The following is a 19,110-nucleotide window of genomic DNA, read 5'->3' as shown; positions in this document are numbered from 1 at the left end:
CAAAATAACCGAAATATCAAAAACGTCTAAAGCAAAATACCTGAATGGATATTTACTTTTTAAACCTAAAGAACCGGAACAGAAGCGAGATTTCAAAATATCCGAATTGATACTAAACTCTAGAACTGAAACCGAATAAAACCGAACCAATAACCGAACGCTCATGACTAGTGTATATACATACATAGTCTACTTGTAATATGTGGACGTATCTTGCTAGTGATCAAAAGTGTAAAAGTTTTGATACCAGGTGTAGAATTGGGTTTTAAAGAGTACATTCTTTTACAGAATGCAAAATTAATCGGAAATACCAGAAGACTACATATATGTTGTGGTCTCGAATTCATAAATGGTATATATGATGCATATAAAAATCGTCAGTAGGAAATCCATGTATTGCAGGGAAAAGTACACGTCGTGAGTTATTTGCGGATTTGTTCATCATTTGTAAAAGAATAAGAGCAAGATATATATATGATGATAATAGATGACAAACAAAAAAATACACCAGCCTACTAATTTTGCACTTAAGGGTTGATATGGTGACAAACTAATAAATAAATCAGTTTTGTTTTTTCATTTTGTTTTTGTAAATAGACATTTTTGATATGTGTTTTAAAATAACATGTTATTTTATTTTACATAATTAAAAACATGAGAAAATATTTGTTCATGATTTTACCACTAAGTCAATTTCCAGAATCTATATTATTAATTGGGAAGCATTGTGTGAACTAAAACATTGTAAAGGTAGTTTAAAATTAACTAAATGAATTTTTTGCATGGATAATTTAGTAAATTAACAACTACTACAACTAAATAAATATCTTGGATTTTGTTCTTTTAAAAAATAGAATTTAAAATTAATAAATTCATAACTACCTAATATTTTCGAAAATCATTTAAAAACGTTTCCATAACATATCAGGCTATTTTAATTCGAATTGTATATATGTAAATTTATTTATTCTGGTAATATATTATTAGATAATTTGGAAACTTCAATCTAATTTAATAACAAATTATCATTTAGTTTAAATTTTAAACAATTTCCTTAACAAAACTATGTTAATTGTTTCTCATTAGTACACATAAAAAAAACAATTTTAAATTTGATTTAGCATATTCAAAAGATAATTTTTGGATTTTAGATTTGTAAATATCTAGAAGATATTATCAGTATAGATTAAAATATTTAATATTTTAATTAGAATTTAAATGATATAAACTTTTAAAGTATTTTTTTAAACAGGTTAATTTTCATTATTTTAAAAATATATCACTAAGCTAAATTTGAATTATATAAAAAAAGATATATTTTTAAACGTATTATAATAGGTACAAGCTTTTGGAATATTCACTCTTCTAGATTCGATTATTTGTTATTTTTTAAACAGTAAAACAAAGTTTAAAATACCAATGTTTAAATTTTTTAATGCAAATATTCAAAATGAGAAAATATTGATTCACACCAATATTTTTATTATTTTTTTTGAAATTTGAATGTCTTTTTTTAGGAGCAAATAGTAATATGATTATTTTGACAGATCAATAATTGTATTCGAACAATAATAACTACCATATTTGCGATAATGCATAAGGATAAGTTTAATCCAAAAAATACCAAAATTCTTGAGATCATAGTAAAGTTTAGATTTAAAAAAAAAATATTTTCGTCATCCTAAATTTTAAATACGCAATTCAGATTAGTTTTTTCTGGAAAGCTAAGATTGAATCCAAATTAAAATATAATTTTGCGTACAATCTATCTCTTATAATTATAAATGTTATGCATACATTCACATTGGCTCATAATCAATCTAGAATATTGATTCTTTAAATAAATTACTTCATGTTCTAACGATGTTTATCTCCTAATATTACTATCCATTTATGCATATTCTTATAGATTTTTCTTTCAGGGTCAACACTAGATTACAAGAAACTAGATTATAGTTATACAATCTTAAACAATAAACAAAACAAATATAACTTAATTTAATTTTTTATTTTTAACTAAAATCCACAAATTTATTAGTTTATAAAAAACCAAATACTATTACTTAACCATATAAAAACCAAATACTATTATACTTTAATTATAAGAACTACATCTTATTGAAAGGTATACACTAAAAATCGGTTTTATATACTCCAATATCATAAATTTATAAATCATAAATTATTTTTAAATATATTAATCCAAGATGTACCACATGTCAATCCCTCGATTCTTTTATATATTACAATAACAATATTTAAAAATAACAAAATAATTTTTCATTTTACGGAATGAAGTTATATGGTGGAACGGGTTTGAGTTGATATTAATACGGGAAGATAATCTACGAGTGAAATCTTTGAATTAATAATTATAACATAATTATACAATCTTAAACATTAAACAAAATAAACAATATTTACAAAACAACTATATTTTAAATTTTGAATTTTTAGTTACAAAAAAATCGACCAACGGTGTACCGGGGAGTAAATTTTACATTATATCATCTAATTGATCAAATTTCAAACAAAAACAATCAATTTATATATACATCAAACTAACAAAAATACACAGATTTTCCAAATATCTCTATTTTATTCCGCAAATCGAAACAAATCTAACAATCTATTTACTATGCAAAATACAAATAAAATATAAATAATATATATTAAAAAAATTAGATATTTTATCATAAATAACACTATAAACTTTTTTATGCATATTATAATTTATATACTATAATATCTTTCACTAAAAATGTATTCCAATATATTTTTTTAAATATGAAAATCCACACGTATGTGCGGGTCAGAATCTAGTAAGTATCAAAATTAGGTTATCCAATGAATCTCAAAATATTATGACCATTGTAAGAAAAATACTCTTTTAATAATAATTTTAAAGAGAAATAACATTTAAAAAATTACTAATGAAAAAAAAATGAAATGATTCTTCCACTAGTTGTGGTTTCCTATAAACTGCATTTTTCTTCTGGTATTTATTATAAATAATTAAAAAGGTTGAAATTTATATTTGTTCATATGATTGGTCATGGGAAAAAGATGAATGACTTTTGTAATGGCTTGTAGTATAGGGTGTTAGTGAGCTTAGTGGATAACTTTTACTTTGAAACAGATACTATCTTTGGAATGTGCTTACTTGAAATATCGTAACTCGTAAGTAAGAAAACTATATATATTTATAAAACTCTGCATGTATATTAACCCCAAAAATGAGTAGATAGGGTTCTCATAACACTTCATCTAGTTGATAATTATCTTCTTCTTTTTTTCTTTCAAAAAATCAGCCAAAAGTGAAAAACCAATCAAGATTAAGACATTCAAATCCGAAACGAATCAATCTTTTTCTTTCTTTTATATTCCCTGTCAAATTCGATAATGAACTTTGTTTGGTGGTGGATTACTTATGCTTTAATTATAGCTAAAAATATACAGTTTTTAGGCGAAAAGATTACTATAGAAGATTAGTATATTTGTATGAAAAAGTCTACTAGATATTAATTAATTACTAATTTTATATAATTTAGCTTGAAGCTGTTGAATATATTCCCTAAAGAATGGAAAACGAAAGAAGAAGCGCTCGTTGTCATAAGACAAAACATTTCGAGTGTTTTATTCTTCCACATATACCTTTTTTATTTGTCTTTTGACTGTTTCATTCTAATCTTCCTTGATTTTTAACTTAGTTATAACCTTTTTTTTTCTAATGATCATTATTCGACACCTTTATTGTAAATACATAGTTGAATATCATTATAATAAGATTAAACCAAATATCTCAAATGATAAATGATAATGAAATATAAAAAAAAAAAAATCTATAAAACATTTAGGGTAATAATTTTCTATATATAAAAGTGGTAACAAAATGTGGAACAAAAGTCATAATGATATTAAGCCCCCATCAGTCATGAAATCTTTTTAAATTTTTCGAAGTAGATGATAAAATTAGCTTTCTGACTAATTAATAAGAGAATCAATCAATCATCGAAGGTTTGCTATATCAATCAACTACAAAATTGACATGTTTACTTACATATACAAATAAGGATTGTTTTGTAAAGCCAAAAAAATAAATTTATGACACTAATCAAATTTAGGGTGATTAACATTGACTGACTAAAGAGTTTGGCACTTCGTTGAAATTTGAGAGAGCAATATCTAGAAGCATAACTAGGAAAGAAAAGCAAGAACCAACAAAGAAACAGTAGATTGTTTGGACTTCTATTACAATAATACTAGCACTTTAATATAGAGAAACAAACATACAATATACACACTTTTTGTTTGATTCGATCATTTCTTAATAAAAAAATGTTTGAAGAAAGTTCAAAAGCAAATACTAAAAAAGAAACAGAGAACTTGGATGCCTTTGGGAGGAATTAAGGAAGATAAAATAAAATAAAATGGACAGACCAAAGACTCTTAAAGTTAACAATGAACCATTTGAGATTGGTCTTGTCTCATAAAATCTCAACAACCATCCGATTGTATTACCAGATTCCACGTTACTTCATCTTCATCTTCCCTTTGAGATATATATACTCGAATAATATCTCATTACTATATATGATTTTCTTCTTTACGTTGATTTTTGTTTTGAATCAATTGTTACATATGATTTAAACGTGGAAAAATAATTAACCGAAAATATAGCTCATTACCTGATGGATGAGTTCGACGAAATAATTTAATTGTGTTAGAGGAAAAATATTCTATGTTATGTTATATGTAGTATTAATGATTTTTGGCAACTCAATGCTAACTTCTTAAGTTAGCTATTGATTGTAAACAAAATTGAATACTATTTCAACTTCTAACTGCAAGAAAAATATGTAGTAAACTAGAATTTAACCCGTGGTACACCACGGGGCAAATATTTTTTCATATATAATAAAATTAAATTTTATGGTTTTATATTTAGTATTAAAGTTATATAATTTTATATTAATATTGTAATTAAAAAAATTAGTGATGATAAAATAATAAAATAAATATTTAACATGTGTTATATCAATCCAAACCCGTCTCGCTGTATTTCATATCAATCCAAACCCGTCCTGCTATACTTCTCGTCTCATGATATTTTGATTTTTTTATGTTTAAATATTAATAATGTTTCATAAAGTTAAAATATATCATTAATATTCTTTAAAAATAATAACTGTTTTTGACTTTAGTGTAATGCCATTCTTTGTAAATTCTTACTTTACTAACACAAAAGTACTTTAAAAAGGTACTTCAAATTTTTAATATATATAATGTTAATTTTTGGTAAAAATTATTATAAATAAATATTTAGTTTAATCATAATTTGGGATTGATATACTTGTTTTTGACTAACTATTTTTTATTTTAATAACCTAAATTTTGTCATTTTGTTAATATTATTTGAATCAACAATATCAACTTAATACATGTACAATTTATTTATCCCAGAAAAAAGAACAATTTTTTTTTGTACAATTGCAAATTTAAAACGAAAAGTATGGATTGAGAAATAATTTGGGTTTCAAATTTTTATTACGTAATTAAATTTTTAATGAAAATATTAAAGCATATATTGTAATATAAGATTTGATTTATTTTATTAACTGAAAATAAATGATTTAAAACGAAAATCAGGGTGATTAATGCTAATTGAAAAGATTTAAACGTTTTTGTGATTTTTTTTTTTAGTTTCCTAAATTTTAGTAACATAATAGATTTTATATTTAGATTTAAAAATAAGTTTAGTAAAACAATAAATGTTAATGACATGCCATTGTAAATAAGTGTCAAGTAGGGGATTTATTTGTTAAAGTGGCTGCAAAAATGTATATGTAGATAGAAATCGAACCTCAAGAAATTAACAAAAAAAAAACAAAAAAAAATAGGGACTTCAAGGTATAAAAGGTTGAATTGAGTTTGATGGACTATCAGTTATGAAAGCTTGTGGTTTGGGATTAAAGAAAGATCAGTACCCATGGGTTCAAAACAATGTTCAAGGTTAGCTATGGAACCATATTAAGAAAGAAAGTGACCATTCGGGTCAACAAAAGAGTGTTAAAAGAGAATAAGATGGATCGAATAGTAAAGTAAAATTATGGTCAAGTATCTCAAACCCCTAATGAGAAAGTTAAATTCATTAAAAGTCTAAAATTCATAGAATTGCTTTGAAAGTCATGCTAATTTCAATTAAGGTAGAAACTTTCAAAAGTATAGTTCCAAACAACGATTTTTCAAACTTTCTTAGTGCAATATCAAAGAATTAGCAATGACATGAACTTTATTATAAGCTTGATTATTTTTAGGAAAAATGTCGAAAAAACGTGAATTTTCGAATTTGGAATGAAAAAGTATAAACTTTCGAAAGGCCATAAAAATCTTAAACTTTGGTTTGACTTTTTGAAAAATGAGCAACTTTTGTTGAGTAGGCCATTTCGGGCATGACGTTAAATTTTTGTTAACAGAGTTTATTTTGTGTTAACAGTCTCCATTGAACCAAGCAACATCGTTTTATATTCACTCAAAGAAAAAAAGAAAACATATACTCTGAGGATCGAACCCATGACCTACTGATGATAATAACAAACTTGCAACCATTTTGCTTCTTTGATCCATATTCTCTTGACCATTTCAAGAGAGATGGCATTTATGTTTTCACCATATTTCATAACACATCTTCTTATTCTAACACCAAGAGAAAAAAAGGATAGTCTCAAATCTCTAGTCTTGGTACTTCATTTAATGGTGGTGCGCTTGGGAATTCATAAAATATCCCTTATACTTTCTCGTTGTCATCAGAAACATCCATGATGCTTTTAACAAATAGTCAAAAGTAATAGTTATTTACGAAAAGTAGATAATAATATAGATAACGAAATATAGATATGAATGCTAGATAGTGAAGGGATGCAACTTTATATAGAAATGTATGAAATAAAAAGTAATAATACTTATACCTAATCTTTTTAAGAAGGAAGAAAAATATTTCTAGAATTGAAAAAGACATGAACGTTTAATCTACACAACATAACTGTTTGTAAAAGACACAACTGTTAGAATAATTTTGTTTTGATGGAAAACACGACTTAAAACATGGTGAAAAGACACAACTCTAAATAAACATATATACAATTGGTTTTTTAAAATAGAACCGTAAACCATATTTTTAAAAACCTATACCAAACATTACGGTTAAAAGATGCAACCGTAAAAATATTTATTTGAATTGCTTACCATAAAAATATTAAATTTGTATTGTGATCATCGTTTTGTTCATATATAACATGTAATATTATAGTTTTTTCAGGGAAAAAATCATATAATGTTGTATAAACTTAGAATTTATAATTTTACATGAACAGTGACTAGAAAGTCATGTTAGGGTAAAATGAGAGAGAGACAAAAGTAGTGTTAACTTTTAATTTTTCTTGTCTACGGTTTTACGCTCACGTTTCACCTAAATAATCTTTCACCTAATTTATTTATAGATAGCTATTTTGTTAGCTATATAAACATATTCTCATAAAAGAATAGGTACAAATAATTACAAGCGATACATGAAAAGCATGTGGGACAACTTAAACGAAATAACACAAACTAAACCAAACTTTATTTCGGTTTTGATAACTTCTAAAAAGGACCAACCAAGATTCGAACCAAACCGGATCCAAAAGTGCCCTTACAAAAAGCTGTTTTGCCTCAAGCATCCTATAAATACATCCCAAAACCCATCTCTCCATAAACACATCAAATTACACACTATCTACGAAATTTACATTTCTTTTTCTTCATTCTTAATTGCTGTTCTTGTTCTGTCTCTCATGGGAGGTCAAGGCAGAAAGAAGTTCTCGCTCTTTAGCTTCTTTAAAGCAAGAAGATCGTCTCATCATAGAGTTGAAGCTGATGCATCATGGGACGACGTCATTTACACAAGAAAGGCATGGGCCAGCGACGAGGACAAGCGTTATTGGGTAGCTGAGCCAGGTATTGACCGTAAAGCTTCTGCCTTCATCGCCAAGTTCCATGCCTCTCGTGTCTCTGAGTCCGAACGCCAAACTCTTCCTCCTTGCCAATCCCATCATGACTAGTCATCTCATCATCATCATAATCACCATGATCATGATGATGATGAATGAAAGAAGGCCTAGGGGATGATTTAGTTTGGTTTGCTATGTATATGTCTTTTCTTTTCGATTTGTGTTGATGATTATCCTTACGATGATTTGTTTATAAAATGTCTTATATGTAGGTTACATTAGTGTTTTAAATGAATTCGACAGCTTGAACTTTATAATATGCAATTTACACCTATTTTATGTGTTGAATATTATCTTATTATCGATAACAACTATACTCTAACAAAAATTCCCTTGGTATATGACATATGATCAAGAACAACATGTCGAGCATTAATATTATATATTTACATTGATATGAGTAGTCTAGCTAGTGAAAATTAAGATCTTACGCTAAATAATGATCCATGTACATCTATCTCTAGCTTAGTAAGTACTTGCACTAACAAGTCCACGATACTTATCCGTTGGTTAAACAGTTTAGCTACTATAAACCATCACAAAATCAGGAAGTCCTTAATTAATCTTATTATATATTGGGTTTTTGCGGCCAATATGTCATTTCTTTTATTTGTTACTTTGTTACATTTTTACTATAGTAAATAGGAAGTAAGTAATGATAATAAATATTGAGATTAATAAAATAAGAACAAAAAGATTTGGGAGCTAGCTGTAGAATCTAGAACAATATGTGGATGATATTATGTTCCCACATATATTGTAGTTTGTACACAAAGGTACATTTCTTAGAGTACATTGATTCCTTAGCTTTTCTTTCTTCATCCCTCTCACCTTCCTTTACCAATTATTGTTATGCAACTATCCTTTTGTTTTCCCATTTTTAAAATTTAATAATAGTACTCACTTAAAAGAGAGATATTATCTTAGTAGTATATAAGACGCAAACCGAAGAAACTATTAAATTAGTTCGAATTTTCTTACAGCATAGATCTTGAATAAAGTATATACATAGGGGTATAACTAAATTCATCAATCCTATTCTCTATAATAGAATAGGAAACACAAAAAAAAACTATAAATTAATGAAGTATAAATCATCGTTTATATAATACAGACAAACCAGTTAAATTAAAACAGTAGTTTTATGGTCGTGGTACACACACACCCACACCCACAAACACAACCTCAACTTTCTATTTTTCTTAAAATAACATAGGAATAATAAAAAGATATTGGAGTGTTAGCTGCAGTATCTTTGCAGTTGAATAATTCGCTCATAGCCAATATATATCTATGTAAATTGGCTGATTAACTTGATCTTTATGAATATTGCTTTACCTGAACAATAAGAACCATCTTTTTTCTTTTTACTCAATTACATCGGTCAAAACTACAAACCCGGTCGGGCAAGGTATGATTCAACAATTATTTTAGTTCTGTTTATTAGGATACGCATATACTATGGTACATTTATGTAAAGGACTTATATGTCAATCTCCTTAACCTAGCTTGACTCTTAACCTAAAGTAGTAATTAAAGTCTACTCTTTGTATAAATAGTGTACTGCTTCATATCAATAAGATCATCCAATTCTATAAACCTACACTGTTCAACCAAAAAACTTTCGAAATAATATTTGATTAGCCAAAACAAAGTTTAATATTTAGGTATACAATATACTTTGCGAACAAAATGACAAAGGGAAAATAGTCCGAAATAAATTTATCAGCAAAGTGAAATATTATATGATTCGAGGCCAACCGGTTATTAGATCATTAAAATGGCTCAAAAAAAGGTTGAGATCAAGCAATGGGTCACATAAAAGTCAAGAAACCAAAAGTTAACCTATTATTTCTCAAGCTAAGGATTTTGCAGCAATATAATTCAATTACAAATTTACAAAACAAATGAAGAAGCAGAAACAAAAAAAAATAAAATGAATGAACGATATTAGAATAGTAAAGAGAATAATGTACGATTCTCCTAATGCAAATAAGTAAAGCTAAGTTTTACTCGATCTGTTGGTTATACCAACAACCGCACAATGCAATAGATGATGGAAGACCACATGCAAACTGAGAAGAATATTAAGTAGTAATTACAGTCACATCTTAAACTTAATAACTTTTTTTATGGGTTTGATTCTTATTAGTTTCCCAGTCTTAACAAATGAAAGAGATTCACTTAAATCGGGAAAAATTAATTGACAAGTCATTGAGATAGATAATACCTCAATATTCGAAATTATCTATGAAAAATTCTGTCCGCTTCATAATAAGTGCCGTTAAAAAAAAAAAAATGGAAGTTGAATTTTGGCATTATGTTCTTTTTTTTTGTACTTTTTTCCTTTGTTAAATTATGTATCATATGCAAATTTTATGTTAAAATCAAAATGACATTTGTTTTTAAACAAACACACAATGATAAATTAAACAAACAAACAATGATAAAACAACAATTAATTTAAAATGGAATTGCTTTTGATCAAGTGGTTAACGGTCCATCTCTGCAGCCTGCCTATCGAAATTCGCTTCCATTAGATCGCATTATAAATCGGCCTTCCCAATTCAATGATGACAAAAAAATAGAATTCATATAAATGTTTTAAAAATTTTGGGTAACACATTCAAATATACTAACGTGCTGTTATCGCAATGGTAAATCTTCTAGGTGGAGATGTTGGGTTCGACGTCCATCAAAAAAGATCTTTTTTCCAAATGAGATAAATGTAATCTGATGTGGATCCCGTCTTTAAAAAATAGAGCATTTGAGCTTGAACTTACATATATTAAAAAAAATACATTCAAACATAAGTATTTCATTCAAGGAAACTTATTTGCGGATCAATTAAATCTTTCAAATTGGTCTTGTATTAAAAAAATAATATACTGAAAATCCATAATCTTATGGCTATAACGGAAAATTATAAACAAAGCAACAAAACTGACATTCATTTGCTTTTCTTTTTACTAGATGAGTATCCACGGTACGCGTAGGTTTGTTTTGAAAATTGTTAAAAAAAAATACATTGATTGTTCTTTATGCTAATTTATATTTTCTATTTGTTTATTCTTGTATTGTTAATAAAATTAGATTCATAATATTTACAATTTTTATGGTTAGATTTATTTGTGACTCGAAATATCAATTTATATATTTTGTGTATAAAGCTTATTATTTATAAGATTTTAATATTTTTTCATTTCATGAATACATATAACAACATTAATGATATTTTGATACAATTCTGTGTAATTATGTTACTTTTGTGGTTTAAAATTTTCCTAACTCGATTATAAATAAATCAATTCCTTATTTTATGTACTTCAACAACATTGTGATACACTCATAATTAAAGTTTGCATTAACATCAACTGACAAAGGTCTGAAGAGTATTCGTACAAAAAAATAAAAAGATAACAAAAATTGATCGTCATTGAAATCAACACTTTTAAATCTTTTGCCATTGCATATATCAATATTAGAAAAATGATCGTGTCTTTGATGATTTAAAAATTGTTCAACTTGATTATAAATAAACTATTTATGGTTTTATTTATTCTCCAGATATAATACTCCAACAACATTGTTATAGGCTCATGATTAAATATATAGAATTGATATAAAATGAATAAGATTTCAAGAGTATTCATATGAAAAAAATAAAAAGAAAGCAAAAATTAAAGTATCATTAAAGTCAATACTTTTAGATTTTCTGTCATTGCATATATCAATATGAGAGAAATGATCGTGTATCACATTATTTGGTAGGTCTAATATTTTGAAGGTTTATTATTTGAAAAAACTTGAATGTTAAAGTTATCAAAGACTCAAAATTAAATTACTAAACTAATAAGAGGTTAGGTAGCAAACAACTACAACAAAAAAAAAATTAGTCATTGATAATAAAAAATAAGAAAATAAAAAGAATATAACGAAAGTAGTACTTAATTTGTTTACATAATTTTATTTTTTTATTTTTACTTTGGAGAAATCAGTTAAGAGTAGGATTGATTATACATTTAATTTGCTTATTTAATTTTATTAGTTTTATTAATTTAAAAAACATCGAATGACATATGTCATTTTGTTGTGTGATGATGTGTCATTTATACGGAGAGAGTTAACCAACTTTCATATATATGATTTGGCTTAGTTCCCAAATTATAATGAATTACATAGTTCATATTAATTAATAAAAATTAGCTTGTTGGATAATTAACCTCGGTTTGGTCAAATACTAAACTGAATGTTTTTAAAAAATTATTTGGCTTTGGTCTTAACTTTTTTTTATTGGTTAAAGTTTTGACCTATTTTGAAGATCATATTCGACCAAGTCGACAAAATAGAGATTCATGTTTTTGTGTCTAGCTATTGATGGTTTTGAGTTGTTTTAGATTTGAAAGACAATCTAAGATTCACTTTTAAATAGAGATATTCGTAATGCCTAGATTTTTTGTCTGATGCATAGAGAAAGTGTCAATGTCTAGAGACTCTAGTACAGGATATTTAGAATATGGTGCTTAGCTTTATTGAATAATTAGTTTTTGAACCATAACAAGTATTCTTGATCTGGTTCTAAATCAAAATGGCAAATTGTTATGAAAGTGGAGTATCGATGGAACTAACCTTTTAACACTACCCAATGTTTCGTCAAGACGGCGGGCCAAATCAGTCAGTATATAAAATTTTGCTATAATTTCATAAATATATCATTATAGAAAGAAAAATGATCATAAATAATTATTTGTTTTTACTTTCTTTTTTACGTGTTTAAGTCAATAACTAGCGTAATTTCTCGATCCATGCTAGTGACTATTTATGCTATTGTTTGGTTATGTTTTTTTTTATTTCAACTTTTCATTTATATATTGATGATTATTATTTTATTTTGTTTTATTTTATCTCAACTTTTTATTAACGATGGTTATTTTTTCTGGTTGTATTTTTTATCGTAACTTTCTGTCAAAATATTGACAATTATTTTTCTCGGTTGTGTTTTTTTATCGCATCTTTTCGTAAAAATATGTACGGTTATTTTTTTCAACAGTTATATTGTTCAATTACAGTTGTATTTTTTTTATTTTACAGTCGTGCCTTTATAGTTGCATTTTTCATTTAAAGTTATGTCTCTTAACTATATTTCATTGCATTGTTTCGTCATAATGTTTTATATGACGAATTCAATAGGTCCGTTTCGGGCGATGGAATAAATTTTCTCGTTGAGGTGCATAAAAATTCTATTAACCTTCACAAAGTTATGATCATAATTCATTCACAGAGATGAAAAAAAGAAATTATTCAATTCCCAAATTTGGGAGAAAATTTGCAATTTCAAACGAACCGGTTGCTGATCAAACTCCGGTTTAATCCGATTTTCCCAGTTTAGAATTTTATTTTATCACTTTCCTACAAGATGTTTTGGAATGTCTTTTCTTTCTTATATTTCTTTGTTATGTATTTGTTAATAAAAATATTCTTAACTTTATAAGATAATGTTTTTAATCATAATTCTTTTTTTTACAATTTTATTCAGAAATACTTTTAAAAATCTTTTGAAAATATTTATGGTATAACGTTAAACTTGGTAGAATTTATGTAATAATTAAAATATTTGAATATATTATCGTAGTAACTTATTACATAAACACAATCAAATATTTTTTATAAATCAATACATAACACAAAAAATTATTCAAAATGACTTTCCACACGATATTGCAGGGTTTTTTTTTTTTTTTCTGCAAACTGAATTTTATTCAAGACTGCAAATCTTTACAAAGAAGGTTTGTTAGCCATTGTGGCTGATTACATGAATCTGCTTGAAAGACTGATTTTGTGAACTCTGAAGAGAAACTAGATGATGAGCTATATTGTTACATAGGCGATTAGTGAATCTAAAAGTAACTGATGAAAATTTTGAAGACCAATAATCTATATCATGCAGAAGACTAGCAATTTCACACCGAGAAGATTTGCCATTGATCGCATTGATGAGCACCTCGCAACCACCTTCAAATTGAACCAGTTTGTAACCTCTTATCCAGACTTGTTGCATTGCCACAATGAGAGCTTTTGTTTCTGCGTCCAAAGGGGTGATGACATGATCCAAAATCGATGAGCCCCAAGCTTTCGCTTCGCCGTAATGATCTCGTAAAATCCAACCACCCATGCCTTGCTCGTTATTTTCCTGAAAACCAGCGTCAAAGTTGCATTTGACAAAAGGAGCTGCATGTTTCATCCACGAAGTTTTTCCTTTTGTCTGTATTCTCGCGGGAAGCGACATTGCTTGCATTCCATTAATAATTGTTGTCCAGTCATATACTTCTGCGACTGTTTGTTGAATTACCATTGATGGACATTCTCTGTAGTTATTGAGCACAAGATTGTTGTGAGCCTTCCAAATTTTCCAAATGAGCCAAAAATGAATAACTTTTTGTTGTGTTGTATGATTATTGTTATAATATGCATCAAGTAATGAAATGTTCTCTTCGACATCATGTGTAATGGAAAGACCTGTCAGTTGAGGAAGGTTTGAGAGTCTCCATATCCTCATTGCGTAAGGACAGGTGAAAAGAACGTGACATATTGACTCCTCTTCAGTTAAGCATCGTGAACAATATGGACTGATGTTCATGCCTCTTGTAACCAGTCTCGAACATGTAGGTAAAGCTTTCGATATGGCCCTCCATAACATATATTTGATTTTGGGAATGATAGGGAGTTTCCATACCTTGTTCTTTAAATTTACAGAGCCGTGTGGTATCAATGGTTTGGTGCGAATATCCGTTGGGTCATGAGATAGGAACCAGTATCCCAACTTCACCGTATAATCGCCTGAAGGAGTATAATGCCAGATTAATCTGTCTTGATGATTTCCTTTTGCCAAATGAAACTAACCTAGTAAAAACTAACGATATTATCTATAGTTAAATGGGAAAAGTGAAAAATATCCGAACTTACAAATTTTGGCTAATAAAAGATCCAAACTTAAGCGTTTTGACCAATAAAAGATTTTAACTTATTTATTGCCAAAAGTAGTTATCAAATTTTTTTTTTTCTAGCGAATAAGTTCTTAGGTTTACATGAGCTCAATTAGTTCATTGATCATTGTTATTCAAACTTAATGAAGTGTTTAGTTTCCACCAAAAAAAATAAAATGAAGTGTTAAGTTTGACTACCGTTATGTTTAGGTTAGTGACAAAAGTTATGTTATTAAAATTGATTAGTGTCAAAAGTTAAACCATGTTAATCTTTTATTTGATAAATTAGACGTACAGATAGAAAAAGTACGCATCTCATAACAGTTGAAAAACAATAAAATCATTGAAAAAAGTTTATGTTCCTATTTAAATAATTTTTAGTTTAATTTTTACAAAATTTGTTACGTTTTCTTTTAAAGTGAAAAGCTTTACATAAAACACAAGGATAAAAATTAATTACAATTTTAAGAAGACATAGTTTTTATAGATATTTTTTTGAACATGCTATAATTATTCGTTTGAACTTTTTTTTTAACGTGCTCGAATCAATAACCAGCCAAATCGTAATGTAATTTCTCGATCTATGCTATTGACCATCCATTCGAAACACATCACATTTTATAAACCAAGAAACATAATCATCTAAGAATAGTGCTATCCCATATTTCATGATTTGGTCTAAAGATTCTTCAATAGGGTTTATTTATGCTTAGACCTACAAGAAATAAAAGACAAGCTAGAGTAAAAGTAGGCTATAATAATTGTATACAAATTGTTCTGAAGTAACAGATTCATGATTTAAAAATCAAATCAAGCCCATCAATTTGGCTTTGAAACGCTTTGTGTCAAAATGGACAAGACATGACTTCCTTCGTGTCTTTCGTATTAGAACCAACCATCTAAAAGCTCTCTTCCTTTTTCTCTACCAACTTTTGTCTTCTATTTAATTTACCAAATCATGGGAATTAAATAATTAGATGAATAAAGGATCGGAATAACAAGTTCTATCGTACACTGTAAGAGCAAAAAGAAGACCGAAATCTTGGTTGAAATTGTTGTCGAAAGATCTCATTCACGAGATCACTTATTAACTTACGTCAAAAAATTATATCGAATCGAAAGATCTTTGTGATATTGAGTAACGTGAGGATTTTATTTTGGTTAAAGACTAACATATGTTGATCTTTGATAATCAAACCTAGTAAAACAAAACATACTAAAGGGAAAGAGAGACGATACATGCAATTAATGATTTCAATCCTCCGTTTAAGAAACTCTGATTTTGGTTAGAAACTATTAGCTATTCATTTTGGATATCGAAAATTCGTTTAGATCTCAATGCAACTAAGAATAAATGTGTGTAAAACAGAAAACGATGAAATCTCAAGTGAAGTGATATATCAAGGTTTTAATTTTTAACCGAGTTTTTGGTGTTTTATCATTGTGTTTTTATTCGAGTTTTTAGTGTTTTAATTAGTATATTAGAATGTTTTCAGGTAAACATATGAAAATGATGCAAAACTTGAGTCAAATGGTAAAAAGGATTAATTTTCTTGAACAAGACATTATACCGGTCCATGATTAATCAGGCTAAGACTGATCCACTCTTCAAAACTTCAGACCGGTCTAAGCAGACCAATTCCAAAAGCATTTATGAACAGTCTATCCTTTAGCAAGCCTTCCATTCAAGCCATAAGGCCGGTCCCAAAGATTGCTTCGTCTAATAAGAACACGTACGGGTAAAGACACACCTTTGAAGACCGGACTAAGACACCGAAACCAGCTCCGTTGCACCAGACCCGTCCAGTCCTCATGAAGTCTAATCCAAACAGTCCGAATCCAATAGACCTGTCCCAACTCCTTCACGCGGGACTAGTTCAGTCCGAGAAAGAAAGAGAAGGTATTCCTAATCTGTTTGGGACTTCGCCAAACTACCGACTCTAAGAAGATCTAGGCCTATTAGACGGATTTCAAAAGAGATGATTTCATACTCTTAAATTTAGAGAAGAGTTCCATAACACTCCTTTTTAATATTTTCGATTTATTTATGCATTATTCTTTATATTTATTTTCATTTTTTTACCAATTATGAGTATATAGTTTCATTATTGGATTTTAGGGATTCAAAAAGGATTCATGAATCATTAGTTTAGAATCATTAGATTAAGTAAGCATCTTAAGAGTTATATGTCTACTGTTATTCGTAATGCCGTAACTAGTTTGATCACCCAACTACTTATCTTATGTGAATTAACGCAGTAAAAGTGGTGGAATTGTTGGAAAATATCCTAGCCAACAAAAGCATTGTTTACGAAGTTTTGTGAACCTATCAAACTTAAACGTTTATAAATAAATATTTTCATGAAATCCAAACGAAACTTTAGGCTTTTAATTGGTTAGATATCTTGACTGAACTGTCAAGGAAACGCTCTCTGACCCGATAATCGATATCTTGATTGGTTAGATGGAGCTCGACTGTTCTCTCATCTCTTCAACCTCTGTTAACGATTCTCCTGCTGTTTTGGCACCCCGAAGAGCCAATCCTTACCAATTATCCCTTATCCTTCGAAGCTGCAACGTATGGGTTTGCTCTTCGCAGATCTATAAAGTTTGGTACGCTCTCGACTCCCTCTGATGCCCATCCCCAACGGAAACTACCGGAGCAAAACGGCGGCGGCGGCGGCGGCGGTTCTAACCTAATCCTTCTCCAAGTCCCCCGCTTGGGCCATTTGTCTTGCCATTTGGGCTTAGGCCCAAACCGTTTATTTCTACGGCCCAACTTCAAAAGGTGCTCTTCAATTTCATTTTTACAAAAGCCCAGGTATTGCGTGAAGCGTCTGTTGTCCTCTCTTAGCTTTAAGTTGTGTCGATTCATGGAGTCAATGGTTTGTGGACGCCACTTGATCTCATATCATACCTCTTTGCTCTGTTTGCTCAACATTTATCTGAAAACCTGCCCTTTAGAATCACCTAGAAGTTCTATCAAAGTTTCCCAAAGCTTGAAGAAGACTCTCTCGGATAGCTTACATTATCACGGCCGTTTGCAATGGTTGAGGCAGCGCGGCACTATGATCTCGGCTCCAAGGAGTGGGGATTACCGCTGCTTCCTCAACCATGTATCATCTTATCCTTTGCTCACCGTGTTCTCTCTTGTACAATTTGCCATGGTTCATTCGGCTATATTTGTGAAGCTCAGGTTTATGTTTTGTCTCTATGTGTTAGACCGACTACAAAATGTGTGTGGATTCCTTAATCTCCATGGCTCGTTTCATGTGAGAGAGGACCCACCGATTTTGTTACAGCTTATCACTTATCTTCTACAAACCCTTTGTGTAGCTTCTTCATATACATTGAGTCATGAGTTTGCTCTTTTGAAGATCTTTGGAATATCGTCCTTAACCCATCCATGTGACATCAACATCTTTGTCCAAACCTCTGCTAAAGCTCTACGTTGTGTAGTTCTCCTTGTGCAGACAAGAAGATTGCCGTTAGCCCCTTCATCAACGCCATTCCGTCTCTTGACATTGGCAATTCGTTCATCCAATGACTTGTTCTTGGAAGAAGCCTCGACAACCTTTGACCTCACATGCTCCACAAAGCTTCTTACCTTTTGGTTCAAAGCTCTCAAGGATCACTTGCCGAGTACCTCTTGTTACCTTGTTATTTTCCTTGTATTAACTTTGGGGTATGCCCTTTATTATTGTGCTTTCAACTTTGGAATTTCAGATTTCTCTTATCTTTATATTTGTTATCTTTTCTAATGGAATGAAAAGAAACTTTTGATGAAAAAAAAAGAAAGATATCTTGACTAATACTATGACAGTGACAGTAGACTAGGCTTGTTTATTGTTTTCATTTCTGAACTAGTTTTTACAATTCCCTATCGATAAATTCTGGTTTAATTAATTGATGATACATGGAGATTGCTCTAATGACAAATTTACATGTTATTTTTGCCTTGATTTTTTTAGTTTATTTTACTTATAATATTCAGCGCGCAATAATATTTTGTTTTACATTAATTCAAATCTAAAAGATTTGTAGTGCGTGGCAAATAGTTTATGTGGATTTGATCCCTA

The 19,110-nt window shown here is 28.8% G+C and overlaps 3 protein-coding genes and 1 non-coding gene across 5 annotated transcripts; 3 read left to right on the top strand and 1 right to left on the bottom strand.

Annotated features, from left to right (window-relative positions):
- Positions 1-7,832: 7,832 nt before the first annotated feature.
- AT5G26620 (uncharacterized protein) lies at positions 7,833-8,099 on the top strand (the record flags this gene model as incomplete). The annotated part of the gene is made up of 2 exons (NM_180552.1): positions 7,833-7,839; positions 7,882-8,099. 2 exons carry the CDS (start codon positions 7,833-7,835, stop codon positions 8,097-8,099), a joined length of 225 nt encoding a protein of 74 aa, NP_850883.1.
- Positions 8,100-12,140: 4,041 nt separating this feature from the next.
- Positions 12,141-12,237, top strand: MIR8177. Its single transcript, NR_142745.1, has one exon. It is a non-coding gene; the product is annotated as a microRNA ath-MIR8177 precursor (primary transcript).
- A 1,570-nt stretch (positions 12,238-13,807) lies between these two features.
- Positions 13,808-14,334, bottom strand: AT5G26617 (reverse transcriptase-like protein; the record flags this gene model as incomplete). The annotated part of the gene is made up of 2 exons (NM_147919.1): positions 13,808-13,916; positions 14,015-14,334. 2 exons carry the CDS (start codon positions 14,332-14,334, stop codon positions 13,808-13,810), a joined length of 429 nt encoding a protein of 142 aa, NP_680224.1.
- A 3,012-nt stretch (positions 14,335-17,346) lies between these two features.
- On the top strand, positions 17,347-18,843 carry AT5G26622 (Beta-galactosidase related protein; the record flags this gene model as incomplete). 2 transcript variants are annotated; one of them, NM_001036867.1, is made up of 2 exons in its annotated part: positions 17,905-18,227; positions 18,368-18,816. In NM_001036867.1, the coding sequence occupies 2 exons, from the start codon at positions 17,905-17,907 to the stop codon at positions 18,390-18,392; spliced, it is 348 nt and encodes a 115-aa protein (NP_001031944.1). In that variant the 3' UTR covers positions 18,393-18,816. The 2 variants fall into 2 exon arrangements, with proteins under 2 accessions (NP_001031945.1, NP_001031944.1); NM_001036868.3 differs by having other exon boundaries at positions 17,347-18,843.
- Between the last annotated feature and the right edge of the window lie 267 nt (positions 18,844-19,110).

Source organism: Arabidopsis thaliana, chromosome 5 (assembly GCF_000001735.4).
Source record: "Arabidopsis thaliana chromosome 5, partial sequence".
Classification (NCBI taxonomy): domain Eukaryota; kingdom Viridiplantae; phylum Streptophyta; class Magnoliopsida; order Brassicales; family Brassicaceae; genus Arabidopsis; species Arabidopsis thaliana.
This window is presented reverse-complemented; position numbering and strand designations above follow the sequence as displayed.